We start from the raw sequence: 19226 nt of genomic DNA, 5'->3' as shown, positions 1-19226 counted from the left end.
TTCTGCACCGGGCACGAGGGGATGCGCTTGGCTGAGGGCTGCAGGAGGAGGCGCCCGGATGTAGCTGTAACGGAGCCAGGCCAAAGGGAAGGCCGGAGGGTCTTCAGCAAGCCCTTAACCGGCGAGGGTACGGAGGGGCTGAGGCTCGCGGGCGGGGAGGGCGGGGCGGTCCGTGCCTGTGGGGGCGGGGGGGGGGGGGAGAGAGACCGTCGTGACAATAGCTGCCTTCGCGTCCCGAGGGGGCCGCCCCCGGCTGCCGCAGCGGCGCGCGCCCGCCGCACCCAGCCTCCTGGGGGGCGGGGCGGGCGGGCGGGTCGCGCGCGGCTCCCGCGCACGAATCCCTCGCGGGCCGCAGCACCGGCCGCCGGCCGCCCCGCCCGCCCCGCCCCTCTCCAGTCCCCTCAGGGCTCTCGGCGAGCGACGCCGCCCGCGGAACCGCGCTCGTGCTGCCTCCCGGACCCCGGCCGCCTTCCTGGGAGGCGAGCCAGGGAGGCGGTGGCCCCAGCTGGCGCGGCGGGACGCGGGGAGGGGCTGGGACTCTTTGACGCGGCGGAGGGGTCAAGCGGCGTCGACTGCCGCCATCTTTGGTCCAGTGCGGCGGCGGCGGCGGCGGCGGCGGCGGCGGCGGCGGCGGTGGCGGCGACGACTGTGCTGAAGGAGGAGGAGGAGCGACGGGCGCTGGCAGCGAGGCCTGACCATGGACGAGGAATACGACGTGATCGTGCTGGGGACCGGCCTCACCGTAAGTGCGGTTTCAGGCGCCCGGGGTCCCGTATCGTCTCGTCCTTCCTGCGGCGCTGCCGCCCCCGGCCGCCGACCCCATCTTCCCGTCATTGCCGTCCGAGGCGCTCGGGTCCCCAAAAAAGACCGCCCCGTGCCCATCCCACCACCGTCCGCGCCATCGTCTTTCTCCACCCCCGTCGCCCGGTCTGCAAGAAGCGGCCCTCTACCTAGCCGCCCCCTCGACTCCCCGGGCTTGACCTCCGATCCCCCCCTTGCTCTGTATCCAGGCCTCCTGGGCCAGAAGATGCATCCCCCACTCGGCCAGAGTCCCCCCTCCCCGCCGTGCCCCCGACCCCGCCCACCAGGCCCCCAGCCGTCATCCGCACCCCTCGCCCACACAGCATCCCTCCCACATCTTGTGCTAATTCTGGTGCGGGTGAAGTACAAGGTCCCTGGGTAAGGGGGCCTCACCGGGGCGGGCCCTCATCCTGCGTTCCTGGCTTCTCAATGCGGTCCGGGGCCCAGGGAATGTTCCAGAAGGAACAGCATTGGGGCCAGGGAGCACATTCCCGCTACCCTACCACGGTTTCCCATGGAGATTCCAGGCTGAGGAGTATTTGCAGCCTTTGTCCTTGGCCTGGTGACAGAAACGAGTGAGGGTGTTTATCTTCCCTCTTCCCCCAGACCCTGTTGGACTGCTCCCCTGGAGAGGCTCCTCTTTCTCAGTCAGGGTGTAGAAGCCCCTCCTGTGGCTGGGCACACACACACAGGGTCAGCCGCTCCTGTCCTTTGAGGAAAGAGCAGCCCAGGGTGGGGCCTGAGATTGCAGGCCAGTGTCGAGCCTCTCTTCACTTCCCTTTCTGGTGCCCTTCGTTGTTCAGCTGGATCTCCTCTGAGGCTCATTGTGGGCTTTCTGCCTTTTAGCATGGTCCTACGTAGATAGATGGCTTTCTTGTCATGGCCGAGACCATCCCTGTGTCTGCTGGGCACTCTTTCTCTGGGCACCGTCCTTATTTCTTTTTCCTTGTTCAACTCTGCTCGGCAAAGTTGTAAGAGGGATTGTGGTCAGATGAAGCTGTCACCCCGGCCTTTAGGGGAGCCAGCCAGCCAGGGGTGGAAGGAGCTTCCGCTGGGGCAGGGTCTCTGTAGGTTTGCTCTCCCGTCAGGTTTAGGGTAGGGAACAAATCAGGGCGGCTTTTGGGAATGTGGGCAGAGGGAAATGCAGTGAGTGTTGCCCCCTTCTCCAGGAATGTATCCTGTCCGGCATCATGTCCGTGAACGGGAAGAAAGTGCTGCACATGGACAGGAACCCCTACTATGGGGGAGAGAGCTCCTCCATCACGCCCCTGGAGGAGGTGAGGCTCCTGGGCCCAGGCCCATCCCCCGTTGCCCTCTCACAGAAGCCGCCTGAGCAGCTCCATAGATTCTCTGGGAAAGGGGGGCAGAGACCAGACAGGGTGGTCCTTGAGGCGCCTTTCTTTCTCCTGTTTGCAGCTGTATAAGCGTTTTCAGTTGCTGGAGGGGCCCCCTGAGGCCATGGGCAGGGGCCGAGACTGGAACGTTGACCTGATCCCTAAATTCCTCATGGCCAATGGTGAGAGAGATGAAAAGAGGTGTCGTGGGAGGTGATGAGGACGGCTGAAGAGGGGCAGGCTCCGGAGGAGGGGTGGCCACACCAGCTAGGGAGCTTCGGGAGGGGGGAAGCTGTGCCAATGTTGTTTCTTCCCCACCGCCCCACAGGGCAGCTGGTAAAGATGCTGCTATATACAGAGGTGACGCGCTACCTGGACTTCAAGGTGGTGGAAGGCAGCTTTGTCTACAAGGGGGGAAAGATCTATAAAGTGCCATCCACTGAGACCGAAGCCTTGGCTTCCAGTGAGTACAGGTTCCCTGAGCCAGAGAATTATGGCGAGGGGCAGAGCAGGGCGCCCAAGGTCACATTCCCCACGCACTGCCAGAAGCCCCTTGGTCTGGCCTCCTTCAACTGCCCTGAGCCTCACAGTGGAGGCCAGGAGGGAAGACCACACGCAGAACGGATGTGTGGATGGTTGCTCCTTCTGGAAAGACTTCAGCCTCTTGACCGGGGCTCCACTTGTCCCGTGAAACATCCCCAAGTGTTGGAGCTGGGAGGATCTGCAGAGTCTGTCCAGCCCAATCCCTTCTTTGTACAGATGGGGAAACTGAGGCCAAGAAGGGCAAAGGGGCTCACGTAAGCTTACACGGTGGTCGTCAGCAAAGCTTGGCTGGGAGCTAGGGCACCTGCTTTCTTAGCCCACCTGCTGGGAAGGAGGGCTTCACGTTCTGCGGGGTACAGGCTTCTCGCATCTGCCTCCACAGATCTGATGGGCATGTTTGAGAAACGGCGTTTCCGCAAATTCCTGGTGTTTGTAGCAAACTTTGATGAGAACGACCCCAAGACCTTCGAGGGCGTCGACCCCCAGAGCACCAGCATGCGCGACGTCTACCGGAAGTTTGACCTGGGCCAGGACGTCATCGACTTCACTGGCCATGCCCTGGCGCTCTACCGCACTGATGAGTGAGAGGAAGCTGGCGTGGCAGACCCCCTCGTCTGGCTGCACCCTGCCCTCCCCACTCCTGCACGCTGCTCCCTCCATCCGCCCTGCACGTTTCTCGTAGTCAGCCACATGCTCACCCGTCAGCTTTTTTGTTCTTTTTGCACATTTATTTGACCCGGAGCCTTCCCCAGGCCGTAGACGGTGGTGGGGCGGCTGGCCTGGTGCTTGGGTGGGGGTGAGCTGGGGTGCTGCTGTTGGAGCTTCTTCTCTTGACCCCATCCTCCCAGTTACCTGGACCAGCCCTGTCTCGAGACCATCAACCGCATCAAGTTGTACAGTGAGTCCCTGGCTCGGTACGGAAAGAGTCCTTATTTATATCCGCTCTACGGCCTCGGTGAGCTGCCCCAGGGCTTTGCAAGGTGAGGTGGCTTTTTTCTGTTGGCAGTACTAAGTAGGACCAAGAACGGAAATGGCCTTGAGGATTTTTGTGGCATTCGTGCCTTCCCATCGTGGTCTAGTGTGCTTTATACTGCACGTGCTCGGGTGCTGGGGCGGGGGCGGTGTGCCACAGCAGGGCGTGGAGGTACAGGGTTGAAGGACCAGGGCTTCACCAACAGGGCCTGCCTGGCTCCCAGCCACGTTCAGGCGGCACCACGGCTGGGCCTGGGGCCTTGGAACCTCAAGTCGGAGGGCTTCCCCAGAGTCCTTTGTTCTGCTCCCCAGACCATTCCCTTGAGGAGCCATGCCCTTAGGCTTCTCTCACGGTAGCCCTTTGCAGAGTATTTTGGGTGGAAACCGGAGAGGAAGGAGTACTCCGAATTCAGTCCTGAGTCTGTGGCAGTGACAGAGGTGGGAAGAACCACCAGGTCTACTGAGCCCTGCCTGCCTAGGGCAGCCTTCTTTGTACCCTAGGACTGGTTTGGAGGCAGGGAGTGGACAGCACAGGGGCACCAGTCCCTGTTTTCTCCTGGGAAGGAGACTCCCACCATCGCTCTCCCCACCACAGGTTGAGTGCCATCTATGGGGGGACATATATGCTGAACAAACCCGTGGATGACATCATCATGGAGAATGGCAAGGTGGTGGGTGTGAAGTCAGAGGGAGAGGTAAGCCTTCTCTGTGGTGCAAGGATGGCGGTCTGGGTGGGGCTTGGCCTTCTCCTTAGAGGCACTCTCCCTGGTGACTCGGCCTCTGCTGGGTCTCTCCCTGGGTCCCCTTGGGCTGCGGACCAGGGCCCCAGAAGGAGTCCACATAGCCACTTCTGTTGGTGAGAGGTAGCTCTCAGACCCGCTTGCCGTGTCAGGGGTCCAGGGAGTGTTCCCGATCACAGGGTCTCGGTAAAAGGTGTTTCCCAGCGCTGCATACGGGGGCCCACCTCCCCGAGGTACAAGATGAAGCTGTACCGCTCAGAGGAGCACAGTGCCAGCCCTCGCTGTGGACTCAACCCCACGACCACCTAGGGGAGTGTTTGGATAGGCCTCCCGGTGTTTTCACAGGTGGCCCGCTGCAAGCAGCTGATCTGTGACCCCAGCTATATTCCAGACCGGGTGCGGAAAGCCGGCCAGGTTATCCGCATCATCTGTATCCTTAGCCACCCCATCAAGAACACCAATGATGCCAACTCCTGCCAAATCATCATCCCCCAGAACCAAGTTAACAGGAAGTCAGGTAGGCTAAGCCCCACGTGACTTCCTCTAGTGTGTTCTCTTTGGGGTGGCTCTGCCTCTCCCCGTAATTCTTGGAGCTCTCTGCCTGATCCCTCCGTGGAAGGATGGGGACCCGCATAGCAGTCCCTGTGACTTGGGGCCCTAGGGATTGGGTGGCTTGGGCTGTGCTCTGTGAGGGTGGCAGTCTGGATGCTGCCTGCTGTGCCGGACTGGGGAGGAGTGGGCAGGCAGGCCCGAATCGAGCCCAGCTTCCAGGGGCCCTCTGTGCCCGTGTTAACGGAGCCCCTTCTTGCGGGCAGACATCTACGTGTGCATGATCTCCTACGCACACAACGTGGCTGCGCAGGGCAAGTACATCGCCATTGCCAGCACCACGGTGGAGACTGCAGAGCCGGAAAAGGAGGTTGAGCCTGCCCTGGAGCTGCTGGAGCCCATTGACCAGAAGTGAGGGGCTGGGGGGCCGGGGCCGAGGCTGGGCGGGGGGGGAAGGAAGGGAGCCGAGGAGCTGGGGGGGGGGGGCAGAGGCCACAGGGAGTAAGGCTTGTCGCGAGGTCTCCTCCCTCCCCTCCGTGTACCCCTCAGGTTTGTGGCCATCAGTGACTTATATGAGCCCATTGACGATGGTTCCGAGAGCCAGGTAAGCAGGCTGTCTTGGCCCCAGCTCCTAGCTGCCTACCCAGGGCCCCTGCCCAGCTCACCCTGGCTCTGGGTGTTTCCAGGTGTTCTGTTCCTGTTCCTATGATGCCACTACACACTTCGAGACAACCTGCAATGACATCAAAGACATCTACAAGCGCATGGCAGGCTCCGCTTTTGACTTTGAGAACATGAAGCGCAAACAGAATGACGTTTTTGGAGAAGCTGACCAGTGATTGATGCCCCTCCCCCACAGCCTAGCCCTTGGTGCCCTCTCCCCTGACCTGAGTCGGTTTTCCTCCAGGGCTGGGGAGATGGGCCTGGCTGGGCACCCCCGTTTCCAGCATTCTCTGCTTCCCCCACCACATTCTACATTCCTGTCACCCACCTCATTGATTCACTGACCAAATCCTTAACCTTAGTGATGGTTTGGGAGGCGGGGGGTTGGATAGTATCCTCTTTCTTGGCCCTTCCTTATTCTGGGAAAAGAGGGTTCTTTCCCTTGTGTGTGTCTCTTCCCCCTCCACTCCTAATTCTTCTGCTCTGTTTGGGAAGAACGTGGAGGAAAAGCTGACTTCTGCCCCCACTGCTCTTACCCCTACTTGTAGTGGCCTTTGGAGATGCCCCCTGCCTCCCCCCACCAGCTCTCTTGCGTGTTGGAGAGAAGGGGCCCTCCCAGCACAAAGTTGCATTCCTCCCCCCGCCCGCCCCGCCCTCGTTAATTTATTCTAATTTATTAACTTCGGCCCCCCTGATTTGGGAAGGGAGCAGAGTGCCTCTGCCCGCAGCCTTCTGGTGTGGCCTGGGAGGGGGGAGGGCTTGCGTGCAGCCCGGTTGGAGGTTGATCTTGCTATTTTTGTTGCTAGTTTTGTGTTTGTGTTCTCTGGCATTTGCCGAGAGAGAAAAGAAATGTGAGCAAAGCAGAAGGAGGTGGGAAAATGGATCCAAACCCCAGTGCGCCCTGCCCCAGCCCACAACCTTTCCCTTAGTGGTGGGAAACCCTTATCCTGCAAAGTGAATGTGTCCCCTTCCCCGACCTCTAGTGTATTTCACAGAAAACCTCTCAATAAAACTGTGTTGAAACCCGAACCCAGGTCTTTCGCTTTATTTCCAAAAAACGGGTGATGGTGGGGCCTCTGCTCCCAGGGCTGTTTTGTTGTAGCAGTTTAGGCTCTGGCTTAGCTTTGCTCCGGATGGGAGTGAAAGGGGACTTTCTTCATCAGGGAATTAGCTGCTAAACCAAAAGGGCCCGTCCGGAGGAAATCGGTCACACCGGCTTACCCAAGGCCACCCAGCGAATTGGTGCTGGCATCAGGACTACAGTCCCTTAGGGTCAATGTGGGGGGGGAGGGGAGGAGAGGGAGAAAGGAGTCCGGCCTGGGGTGGGGGGTGGAAGTAGAGGAAGTGGAGAGGGCAGGGTCCCTGTCTCCAGGTCAAGGAGGAGGACACCCAGGCCCAGCTTCATGGCCTGGGTTAAAACAGGAGACTGGGGCCCAGTCTTGGGTGGGGGTGGGGGGTCAAAATCGAAGCTGTGGGAACCGGGGTGGCCTCAGGGAGGCAGCAAGGGCGCGGGGCAGCGGTGTGGGTCTGGCCTTGGGCTGGCCTCAGCATTAAGGAAGAGGAGGGTCTGGGGGCCCAGGCTTGAGGTCAGCTGGCTGAAGCAAGACGGGGGACCCAGCCTCGGGCCAGGGGGTAACGTCATCAAAGGAATGACGGGGAATGTAGGAAGCGAGCGACTGGGGTCCAGCCTCCGGAGGCCGGCGGGAAGGGGCGGGGCGACTGCGCGTCCCCTGGTGCCTGACGTCACCGCGCGGGCGTCAGCTGACTGCACGGCCGCCGCCGTCCCTGCAGCCGTTGAGGCTCCAGCAGGCCGCTGTCGCCGCCGCCGCCGCCGCTGTCGCCGCCGCCGCCGCCGCCGCCGCCGCCATGGCTCAGTACAAGGGCGCCGCGAGCGAGGCGGGCCGCGCCATGCACCTGATGAAGAAGCGGGAGAAGCAGCGCGAGCAGATGGAGCAGATGAAGCAACGGATTGCCGAGGTGCGGGCCCGGCCGGGGCCTCTTAGAGCACGCGCGCCGCCCGCCGCCCGCCGCCCGCCGCCCCGGCCCTCTGGGGCCCCGCGAGACCCTGGGCGGCGGATGCAGAGCGCAGGCGGCGAGCCGGGGCCGGCCCCTTGCTCCCGCACCTCCAGCAAAATGTAGAAACGATTTGGCGACAGTCTGCTCATCTGTAAAATGGGCCCAGGAGGCGGAGACGAGCTAGCTTGTGACAAGCTCCCAACAGGAGGGAGCCGTAGTCGTGGCTCCGTTGGTGGCATTAGGGCTCCCCTCGCGTACACAGAGCGTCCTCGCCCTGGCCCCTCGGCCCTGAGAACGAGGCCTCCGCCCTGATCCCATGGATGCCAGGGAAGTCAGGCCCCACAGGCCGTGGCGCATCCACAGGCCACTGAGGCTCATTCCAGAGCCCTTTGCACCGCGACAGAGGCAGAGTCCCGCGTCCGGGGTGCTAGCGGTTCACGAAGGGCTTTAATGAGTGGTCGGTGGCGGCGGGCTGGCAGGAAAAAGGATTCCTCTGCTTGGGCCTTTTGGGGAGACTCGTCTGCAGAGCGGGGAGAGCAGGCTACGTTGGGTACTGTGGATGCCAGGCCCAGGGAGACAGCTGTGCGCCGGGGCCTGGCGTGGCCTCGCTTCACGCTGGCGCCCAAGCCCTGCGGTCTTGGTGTGGGCTCTTCGGCCCGTGGAGTTGCATTTCTCTGCTGGCCACCTGCGTTGGAGGCCACCAGCCAGAGACGGACCTGTGTGGTACCGAGTGGGGTGGGGCTGGCCTGGAGCGAGGTCTCATGGGAAGCTGTGGGCAACATCTAGAGCCCCTTGGCCACTCTTCACTCTCTCCTGTCACCTCTCGGCTTGGGTCTCCAGACCTTCAGCTTAAAGGCTGGGTATGAAAAACACCCAAGGCAGGTAGGGCCTGTGACCCCGGGGCCACTGAGGGAACTCGTCCTTAGCAGGAGACACGGAGGGGCCAGATCAGCACACAGGTCGCAGGGAGCCACTTCATTTGGCTCCCTCAGCACTGGAAGGGCCCTTCATAGCCCTGTGGAACCTCCCATTGACCGAGGAAAGGGGACATGTCTTTCCCGGGGTCACATTATCGTGAGCCCAGCGGCAGATCCGGGATTAGAGCCCGAGCTCCCCGCTTCCCCGGTGGGGCGGTGGGGAGCCCTCACTGCTGTCCTCCCTCTGCCACAGGAGAACATAATGAAATCTAACATCGACAAGAAGTTCTCTGCGCACTACGACGCCGTGGAGGCGGAGCTCAAGTCCAGCACCGTCGGTGAGCGAAGCGCACAACCCCCCCCCCCCCCCCGGATCCAGAGCCCTGCTGCTTCCCCACGCTGGGCCACCCACCCTTATGCTTGCCTCTCCTCACCTCGTAGGTCTCGTGACCCTGAATGACATGAAGGCCAAGCAAGAGGCGCTGGTGAAGGAGAGGGAGAAGCAGCTGGCCAAGAAAGAGCAGTCGAAGGAGCTGCAATTGTGGGTCCTGACATCTCAGCCGGCAGCCCTCCCCCCCCCCCCCCCGCCCCAATGTATAGCTAGTGCTTGGGGGTGGGCCGGGCACTTCCTGCCACGTGAGAGTGGGCCTGCCTGTCTGCGGGCAGCTCTGGGCTAGGGAAAGGGCCTCAGGGTGGGGACGTCGCGCATGGTGTGCTGTGCCTTGGTAGGAAGCTGGAGAAGCTACGAGAGAAGGAGCGCAAGAAGGAGGCCAAGCGGAAGATCTCCAGCCTGTCCTTCACTCTGGAGGAAGAGGAGGAGGCAGGTGACGAGGATGAGGAGGTGACTGTGTATGAGGAGGAGCTGGAGAGGGAAGGTAAGGCTGGCTCTGGGAAGCCAGGCCATAGCAGAAGAAGCATATCCGTTTACCCCGTCTGGACGGCCTGCTCCGTCGCGGTCCTGAACCTCACACATCGGGTGGGAGAGAGAGCGGCCGTGGGGCTTGCCTCCAGGGGCAGAGTGAGTCAGGGCCTGGCGTGTGGCCGCTAGGCAGGGCTGTGGGCTCTTTGGTGCAAGACGCCGATGCTTGATCAGGAAGTCTTCAGAAGCTGCCCTTCGTAAGTGCCCGTGAAGGATGGACCGAGGAGGGGAGAGGATGGCCTTGGGGCAGCCCAGCAGAACCTTCTGCGATGATGGAGACGTTCGGCTCTGTGCTGCTAGCTGGCCACTGAGCACGTGGCTTGTGTAATGGACGCCGAGTGTCCGTTGTTTGATTCATTTCAGTGTAAATTGATACAGCCACAGACATTCAGGACCTCAGTAGAGGTCTCAGCCGAGGGACCAGGGGGGTGGCAGGGACAACTCGGGAAGGCTGGGGAGCAAGGATGAAACCAGCATGGGGGGCCCGTGTGCCACGTACCTGTTCTGAGCCAGCGCCGAGGCAGATAGATAGAGGCAGGGCGCCTTTCCTCTCCTTGGAGTCACATGGGTGAGCGCGCGCCCTCTGAAGGGCCCGGGTCCAGCCCAGGGCGGGGAGAGCGTCTCAAGGTGGGAACAGGTGAGCCGGGCCTTTAGAGCAAGGGGACTTCCACGAGCAACCAGAGGTGAGGCGTGGAGGGATGTATTGCGTCCAGAATGAGTGTGGCCGGCAGTAGAGCCAGCGGAAACGGACACAGTTGAGGACGTGGCAGGGCTTCCCGGCGTGAGGGATCTGAGGCGGGGGATGGTACCTCACGGCGTGGCCGCGGCCCCGTATGGTGGCTTCAAGAGGACCGGCTGACGCGGGTAAGGAGAGAGAGCCCGAGCCTCCTGGGTTTCCCTGTGTTCACGAGCCGCAGTCAAACACGCTGAAGAGAAACCAGTGAAGATAACTGCAGTCCCCTTTAGTAATTTTGTTTGTTTATTTATTTATTTTGAGAGACAGAGGGAGAGAGCAGGGGAGGGGCGGAGAGGTCGGGGGAGAGAGAGAATCCCAAGCAGACTCTGCGCCGCCAGCACGGAGCCTGATACGGGGCTTGAACCCACGAACCGTGAGATCATGACCTGAGCCAAAGTCAAGTGCCGGATGCTCAACCGACTGAGCCCCCTGGGCGCCCCAGTGCTGTTTCATAATATAAGTGTTGAGTAGCATTCGATGCTGTCACGGGAACTGTGCATCTTTGCGGCAGGGAGCACTGTGGTGGACGGCGCGGATCTGGGGGGAGGCCGTGAAGCTCAGTGTGTGTCGCTGGGGCTTTGTGAGCACTTCCTTCCCCACGGTGGTTTTGTTTGGGGGGCCCGGCGATGAGGCACTGGTGTGGGATTCTTCTCTGGGTGATGCTGACGTGCAGCCGGGCTCCGGAACCGTGCTCCTAGGAGCCTGTAAGACCCTTTTGGGGGGTCTGCGAGGTCAAAAACACTTCCATAAGCGCGGCAAAGCCTGCTCGGCCTTTTTCATCCTCCTCCTCTCTTGAGCGTGTGGTGTGGAGCTTTGCAGAGGCCACGTGACATGTGATGATGTCATCACTCCAACAGCTAACAGAACGTGGGCTTTCCCATTTCCGGGTCTTCACTGTTTCTCAGGCTTAATTACAAATTCGGTGACTACCCAGAGCTACAGCCCCCAGAGGTGAGAGCTCTCCGGGGTCCTTGGTAACTTGTAAGGAAGAGGGTTCGGGGTGCTGACACCAGCAAGTTGTAGTTCCTTCGTGTCTGAATTAGGGAAACTGAGTCCCAGAGTCCAAGATGTTGACGAGCCTGGCCTGAGCCCTAGCGGGGGCTTCTTCTTCCCTCTTCCCCTCCGGCCCCAGTGTTAGTAGTCATGGGACTTTGGGCTTCAGTGTCCTTGTCTGGGAACAAGGAGTGCCACACCCCTTCGGGGCCGTCGTGAGGGTTAGGTGATACATTGGGTGTGGGCCCACGATGAGCACGGCTCTGGGTGCAGAGCGGGTCCTCCGCAAGCATCCACCCTTCTGAGGATGCCCCGTCCCTCCGTACAGAGGGCCCTTTGCTCCCTCACACACCGGCACCGATGCCTGAGGTCCCCTGAGGCGCCTGAGGTCGCAGCTGATGGGATGTGAACACAGTCCCCGGACTCCTGTCCAGCTGCTGGCAGTGGAGAGCGAGGCGAAGGCCTCTTGGCAAAGGTGCTTTTTGGGTCTCCGTAGTGCTGTGGACGAGACAGTGCCGGCCACTGTGACTGGGGGCCCATGGTGGTGCCAGGGCGCTCCGGGAAGCCTCCAAGGAGGTGGTGTTTGAGCCGAGGCTGCAGAGACAGAGGGCCAGGGTGCCCTGGCAGTGGGGCCCGTCGTGCAGCCGACTGCCCTGTTTCCTTTTGCTCCAGAGATCACTGCAAAGAAGAGGAAATTGGGGAAGAACCCAGATGTGGACACGAGCTTCCTGCCCGACCGAGACCGTGAGGTAAGAGTGGCCTGCCCCCTGGCTCGGGCAGGGGCTTTTTCTCAGGGAGTGGGGTCCCGCTCGCCCCCCGAACAGCCCTGGGCCCCCCTCCTTCATCCCCCTCCTCTCCCAGGAAGAGGAGAACCGGCTCCGGGAAGAGCTGCGGCAGGAGTGGGAGGCCAAGCAGGAGAAGATCAAGAGTGAGTGCCTGCCGCGTGGGGTGCTGGGGGTGGGCTGCCTCTCCTGCCGACAGTTGTCGGGGCAGGGACGTCTGCGTCTGGAGGCCAAAAGGCAATTCTGCTTTGTAGGTGAGGAGATCGAAATCACCTTCAGTTACTGGGATGGCTCCGGGCACCGGCGGACGGTCAAGGTGGGTGGTGGGGAGCACGCACAGCCCCCTCCCTGGGCCCCCCCCAGGGCCCAGCCTCCCTCGGGTTCAGTGGGAAAGGAGCTTTCAGTCCCGACTTCAGAATTTCACAGGCCCTTTCCTGTGGGAGGACCCTGGGGAGCCTGGAGGGGCACGGAAAAGGGCCTTCGTGGGGGGTAGCCTGGGGCTCCTAGGTCCCCGGCAGGGAACTCTGGGCCACTGCCTTCTTAAGAGCTCTTCTCCAGGCTTCTGTCTTGTGTTACTAACCCCTTGCTCTTGTGGATGCTCGTTCCCGGGCTGCTGCTCCAGATGAAAAAGGGCAACACGATGCAGCAATTCCTGCAGAAGGCGCTTGAAATCCTGCGCAAAGACTTCAGCGAGCTCAGGTGCGTGTGAGCTCAGGAGCACGCGCAGCACGTGTGTATGCTTGCGCGTCTGGAGCGCAGGGTCCCAGGTGCCGGAGCCCCAAAGTCTGGCTGCTGCTCCTTGGGTGGGAAGGTGGCATGCTGGGCACTGTGTTCCTGAGCCAGAGGGTCAGGTTTCTTTTCCGTTCGTGTCACCGGGGACAGCTTAGGTGGGGGGTACCTGTTTTGGTTCTTTAGCCCCGAGGCGTAGGGTGGTGTGTGCCCATCCTGGGCCCGCCAGACCTTGCAGCCTGCCACGAAGCATTCTGGGTTGCCACCGGGACCACTGCCTCCCAGCTCCGGTGCCGGGGTTTCCTTGGGTGGCTGCTCCCGGGCGCCCACAGCCCTCGTGCCTTTCTCCCTCAGGTCAGCGGGGGTGGAGCAGCTCATGTACATCAAGGAGGACCTGATCATCCCCCACGTGAGGCCCTTCTCTTCCCTGCAGCTGGGGGTGGGGCGGGCCGGGTGGGGCGGTGGGCTGTGGGGTGCCTCGGGGCTTCTCCAGAGGGCACCTTGCCCCAGCCTGGCCCTCTGGCTCGGGCCGGCGGGTGGTGGGCTGCGGGGGGGGGGGGGGGGGGGGAGGGGGCTCGTCAACCACGGCTCTCTTGCCTTCGCAGCACCACAGCTTCTATGACTTCATTGTCACCAAGGCCCGAGGGAAGAGTGGTAAGTGTGCCCGGCCCGGCCCCCTGCCTTTGAGTTCTCTCCTGTGTGGCAGGGCGGCAGCGTGACCCTGACCTTGGGATGGCTGCTGCTTCCCTGCAGGGCCGCTCTTTAATTTCGACGTTCACGATGACGTGCGGCTGCTCAGTGACGCGACCGTGGAGAAGGATGAGGTGTGGAGGGGGAGGGGGAGCGGAGGGATGGGGTGCCCGCCCTCCCCCCAGTAGCCTTGAACGGCTCTTCTCCCCGCCTCAGTCACACGCGGGCAAGGTGGTGCTGCGCAGCTGGTACGAAAAGAACAAGCACATCTTCCCTGCCAGCCGCTGGGAGCCCTACGACCCCGAGAAAAAGTGGGACAAGTACACAGTGAGTGGCACCGGGCCGGGAAGGCTGGGCGGGGGTCGGGCTGTGCGGGCCACTAGAGGATGGAAGGCCAAGGCCTTCCGGCCCCTGCTCCGCTCCACCTCCCTCTTCTGTGCTCTTGTGCTCACACCAGATCCGGTGAATGTCCCTGCGCCTCCGACCCCCTCCGCCCCCTTCCCGGGGCCTCCGGACTCCGGGCGCTGCCCCCCACTGTCCCGGCCCTGACGTGAAGGGCCGGCCGGCCCCTGCCCCTGCTGTCGTCATTTACTGCCTTTTTCTTTTACAGTAAATAAACACGTGTCAGAGTCGGAACACCTCCGTTGTGTTTTGTTTTAAACGTTTTCTGAAGGAAAATTCACCATTTTGACCATTTGAAGGTGTCCAATTCAGGGGTATTTAGTCCATTCACAGTGTTGGGCAACCATCACCTCTGCCTGCTTCCAGAACATTTCTGTCATCCCTCGAGGAGACCCCGTGCCCATGCACAGTCCCTCCCCCAGTCCCTGGTACCCCCTTGTCTACTTTCTGTCCACATGGGTTTCCCTCTTCTGGAAGTTTCACATAAGTGGAATCATACAATATTTCTGGCCTTTGTGTCTGGTGAGAAAGTGTGTACCTGGTGCGGGTGGGGGTGGGAAGGTGGAAGAGGAATGTGAGTCTGTGGGGGGAGAAGGCGGCATCTGCAACCCACTGGGGCCTGGGCGGACCCAGCTGTCCTTGCGGCCAACCCGCACTCCCCAGGGCACCTACATGGCATTGTGGTTCCTTATTGTGGGTGGGAAGGGTGTCCCCCCCAGGCGCGTGGGCCCCTCTGTGCCTCGTAGCTCCCCGTTCCACAGGGGACATGACCGGCCTGTGGCTCCCAGCGCCCTCCGTCCCTACCAGGGCTCTGCAGACACCCCTCGGCCCCCTGGTGCCGCTCCCTTCCCAGCACGTCTTCCCGTCCTCACGTGGGAAGGCGGCCGTGGGTGCTGTACACGCGGGCTCAGCCAGCCCTGCTCGCACCGCCGTCATGGTCCCAAGGGGACAAATCTGGTTTGGGGGTGGGTGCCCCTATTCCCCCCCCACCTTGGCAGCCAGATCCCCCAGTTCCCCTTGGGTAAGCTGAGGCAGACGGTCCCATTCCGGGAGGCTGAGGAAGGCAATCTGACTAGTCCCAGCTTCCATTCTTCCCCTTGCCTGAGGCGGAGCAGAGGGAACGGGGCGGCCCCGGGGCTGGTAGAGGGCATCCAGGCTCTGGGTCTGGCCCCGCCTCCTTGGCAGATGCACAGATCCGACCGTGGGAGGACTTCCCGGGGTACAGAGGCTCCTGTGCCCTCCTCCCACGGGCTGGGCCCCGAGTCCTGTTCGGGTGCAACACGGCGGGGGGTGGGTCCTGGAGCAGAGCCATCTGGGGTCACTTGCAGGAGGGAAGAAGGCAGCCTGGGCCAGAGCACCTCGGGGCACAGCAGGGAGTGGGTGGCCGAGCCTGACCCTAGGTCCTGGACGTGGGGGACAAGTGTGAGGACGTCAACGGGGCCTTTTGTTTGGCACTGGGAACCCTGGACAGGGGATCGTCCTGCCTCTGCACCAAATCCTTCGTGCTGTCTCTGAAAAGGAAAGGGAGCCCCTGTTAGCCAGCTTACCCAATGGAAATGGTTTCCAAGGGAACCGCCTTCAGGGGGCCCATAGCTTCTGGAAAATAAACTCCTTGGGCCCAATCTTGGGTCCTGGCAGGAAAGGACCTGGAGGTTGGGTGGGGGTGGGGCAGGGAGGGAGTCCTTTGGGGGTCAAGATCGACGGGCCGGTGGGACTGTAAGGGAAGGAGACCCACTTCCTTATAGCCAATGAAGGGACAGAAAAGGCTATGCCATAGTTGGGGGCGGGGTCTCAGGGAGGAGCCCCTTGTCCTAAGGGCGTTACTCAGATGCTCTTCCTGGCTGCTGGCACTGGGCATCTGGCCTCACGCTTGGCTGGCACAGGCCAGAGTTCCTGTGAGGAGGGGGACTGCACGGCCTTCCTCTTGGGACCTGGGACCCACAGGAATGTGGAGCTCAGAGAGGGTGGGCGGCTGCAGGGAGAAGTAGGTAAGCTGCCTGGACAGGTGTGAGACTCTGGAACTAGTGACGTCACCAAGGTCAGTGAGTCCCCGATGCTTCCGGGGACCAGCCTGTGCCAGGGGTGGGCTGGGTCCTGAGGACACAAGTGAGAGAGGCTTCATTCCTGATGTGTTTAGTGGGGGGTGGGGTGGGAGGCTGAGTGTGCACGTGTGTGAACGTAAACAACAAACAGGGAAACGAAAAGTGAACTTTCTGAGGTCAGGACGTTGAAGCTGGCGAGAGGGGCAAGAGGTCAGCCGTCTCAAAGTGGAGGAGGGAGTGTCGCAGGCAGAGGGGAGAGCAAGTGTGAAGACACTGGCAGGCAGGCTGGAGGTGAGCAGGGCCGGGATGGAGGGAAGGACGGACGGGAAGGAGAAGGAAGGGAGAGACAGGTCAGAAGCCTAGGGTCCGGGAGATGAGCCAGAGGGGTGGATGCCGATCCTTTTTCGTTTACCTTGAATGGTTCTGCAAAGCCCAGGTTTTCACCCAGTTCATACATCAGCAAGAAAGGGGGGACGCGAGGATGCCCCACCTCCTGCCCGGTCCTCCCTTCCCACTCCTCAATGCCCCCAACACAGAAGCTCTTGCTTTTGTCACTAACCAATACATCTGAGTGTCCTGTGTCTCTCTCCGCGTCTGTACACGCAGAGCTTCCTCATGCTTCTGTTTTAAAGGAGTATAATTGATTTTCCCGACGTTGGCAAATTCCCCTCCCTAGGGCCTGGCCCATTTTGCAACCCCACCAGCAGGTGAGAGTGTCCTGGCGCCCCTGAGCCTTGCCCACAGGGGACGGTCCATCACTCCTCGCCAGGGGACAGACGCAACCCGAGACGGAGTGTGTGTTCTCGCAGTGGGGGCTTTTATTTAATTTTTAAAAAGTCTTTTCAACCGAAGGGCACCTGGGTGGCTCAGTCATTAAGCTTCTGACTTCGGCTCAGGTCACGATCACGGCTCGTGAGTTCAAGTCCCACATCATGTGACCCGTAACCCCGCCTCGGGTGAGCCCCGCTTCTCCCTCTCTGTCTCTTTCTCTCTCTCTCAGCCCCTCGCTCACTTGCACACTCTCTCAAAAAAATTCTTTTCAACTGAGGAAAAATTCACATAACAGCAACCATTAACCATTGAAAAATGTAGGTTTCAAAGTGGCATTTACTTTGTTCACAATATTGTGCAACTGTGACCTCTGCCTGGTCCCAAAACATTTCCATCGCCTCAAAAAGAGACCCTGTGCCCATTAAATAGTCTCTCCTCACCCCCTTCCCCCAGCTCCTGACAACCACTAACCTTCTCTCTGTTTGTATGGATTTGCGTCTTCTGGAAATTTCACATAAACAGAATCATACAATTAAAGATCTATGAACATGGAAAGACACTTCATCTTCATGGATTGGAAGGCTCAATACCATCAGGGTGTCTCTATTAGGTTTCCATCACTGTGTAACAAATTAAGCAAAACTCAGTGGCTTAAAACAACACCCAGTCGTTACCTGACCGTTTCTGTAGGTCAGAAGTCCAGGCATGACATAAGCGGGGCCTCTGCTCAGGGCCTCACGAGGTCGCCCTGAAGGTTGGCTGGGCTGCATTCTCATTGGAGGCTTGGGGTCCTCTCCCAAGCTCATATTGTTCTTGGTAGGGGTCAGTTCCCTGTGACTCCAGGACTAGGTCCCTGTTCTCTCATTGGCTGTGGGCCAGAGAATGCTCTCAGCTCCCAGAAGCCACCTGAGATTCACTGCCACCCCAGAGCCCTCCATAGCCATGTTCATGCTTGGAATCTCTCTCTTCAGGAAAGGCCCCTTTGTGGTTAAGGCCTCACCTAATTAGGTCTGGCCCACCCAGATACTCTCCTTTTTGATGAACTCAAAGTCAGCTGGTTAGTAACCTGACCATGGCAGTGATGTCCCACCATGTGTGAAGGGTCTGCTCTGCCTCAAGGGGAGGGGATCATACAGGCTTATATGCTAGGAGGCAGAAAGCTTGGGGCCATCTTAGAATTTTGCCCCATGATGACAACTTTCCCCAAAGTGATCTATGAATTCAATGCAATCCCTACCCCAAACCCCAGCATGCTTTTTTTGTAGAAATTGACAACCTCATCCTCAAAGCATATAGACATGCGAAGGACCCAGAATATCGAAAAAACAATTCTGATTTCAAAACTTACTATGAAGCCACACTAATCAAGGCATGTCATATAAGTACAAGGATAGGTGTGCAGGTGGATGGCACAGCATCAGGAGTCCAGAAATAAATCCTTACATTTACGGTTAGGAAATGATGCTGGGAGGGCGCCTGGGTGGCTCAGACGGTTAAGCAACTGACTTCGGCTCAGGTCATGATCTCGCAGTTCATGAGTTCGAGCCCCATGTCGGACTCTGTGCTGTCCTTGCAGAGCCTGCTTCAGATCCTCTGGCCCCCCCCCCCTCTGCCCCTCCCCCAGTTGTTCTCTCTCTCTCAAAAATAAACATTTAAAAAGAAAGGAAGGAAGGATGGATGGGTGCTGGAGCACTCAGATATCTGTATGGAAAAAGTGAATTTTAACCCTGATGTCATGGGTTGAATTGTGTCCCCTAGAAAGAAATGTTGCAGTACTCCCCCAGGAGCTTGGAATGTGACCTGATTTGGAGACGGGGTTTTTATAGATGTAACTAAGTTAAGATGGGCTTGTATTGGAGAATGGGCCCCAATCTAATATGACTGGCATCCTAAGAAGAGAGGAGTCGGACACACACATGCAGGGAGCAGGTCATGTGACAACAGAGACTACAGTGGTGTGTCTACTGGCCAAGGAAGGCCACGCACTGCCAGCAACACCAGAGGCTGGAAGAGGCAAGGACGGAGCCTCCCCCTAGAACCTTCGGAGGGAGCTCGGCCCTGCTTTCCCCCCTCTGGCCTCCAGAGCTGTGGGAGGATAAACATCTCTTGTTTTAAACCCCACAGTATGTGGCACTTTCTTTCGGCAGCCCCAGGACACTCACCTTGTTTGACCACATGGAGAAATGAACTAGACATGGATTATAGGCCGAAAAGTAAGAGCCCAGACTGAGAAAAACATCTAAGTAAAACACAGAGAAAATCTTTGTGACCTTGGGCAGGACACAGAAGACATTAATCATAAAAGGAAAAATGAATAAATTGGACTTCGGGGTGCCTGGATGGCTCAGTCGGTTAAGCGTCTGACTTCGGCTCAGGTCATGATCTCACGGTCCGTGAGTTCGAGCCCCGCGTCGGGCTCTGTCCTGACAGCTCGGAGCCTGGAGCCTGCTTCGGATTCTGTGTCTCCCTCTCTCTCTCTGTCCCTCCCTTGCTTGCACTCTGTCTCTGTCTCTGCCTCTCTCTCAACAATAAACAAACATTTAAAAAATTTTAAAAAATAAGTTGGACTTCATAAAAATGCAAACTTTTTTTTTTTAAAGTTTACTTACTTATTCTGAGAGAGAAAC

General features: G+C 59.8%; 2 protein-coding genes across 2 annotated transcripts; both read left to right on the top strand.

Moving 5' to 3' along the window:
- Positions 1–605: 605 nt before the first annotated feature.
- GDI1 (GDP dissociation inhibitor 1) lies at positions 606–6631 on the top strand. Its single transcript, XM_019439715.2, has 11 exons — positions 606–742; positions 1971–2078; positions 2218–2317; positions 2464–2598; positions 3061–3259; positions 3527–3658; positions 4246–4345; positions 4736–4907; positions 5206–5350; positions 5489–5543; positions 5626–6631. The coding sequence occupies exons 1-11, from the start codon at positions 698–700 to the stop codon at positions 5776–5778; spliced, it is 1344 nt and encodes a 447-aa protein (XP_019295260.1). The 5' UTR covers positions 606–697; the 3' UTR covers positions 5779–6631.
- Positions 6632–7415: 784 nt separating this feature from the next.
- On the top strand, positions 7416–14020 carry FAM50A (family with sequence similarity 50 member A). The gene is made up of 13 exons (XM_019439721.2): positions 7416–7579; positions 8789–8873; positions 8977–9076; positions 9265–9410; positions 11856–11932; positions 12045–12111; positions 12220–12281; positions 12588–12664; positions 13049–13103; positions 13300–13348; positions 13448–13518; positions 13601–13711; positions 13842–14020. Exons 1-13 carry the CDS (start codon positions 7469–7471, stop codon positions 13848–13850), a joined length of 1020 nt encoding a protein of 339 aa, XP_019295266.1. The 5' UTR covers positions 7416–7468; the 3' UTR covers positions 13851–14020.
- The last annotated feature ends 5206 nt before the right edge of the window (positions 14021–19226 follow it).

The sequence above is a fragment of the Panthera pardus genome, unplaced genomic scaffold (genome assembly GCF_024362965.1).
Source record: "Panthera pardus isolate Hobbes unplaced genomic scaffold, ASM2436296v1 HiC_scaffold_27, whole genome shotgun sequence".
NCBI lineage: Eukaryota > Metazoa > Chordata > Mammalia > Carnivora > Felidae > Panthera > Panthera pardus.
The sequence above is the reverse complement of the archived record's forward strand: the minus strand, read 5'-3'. Positions and strand labels throughout refer to the sequence as shown.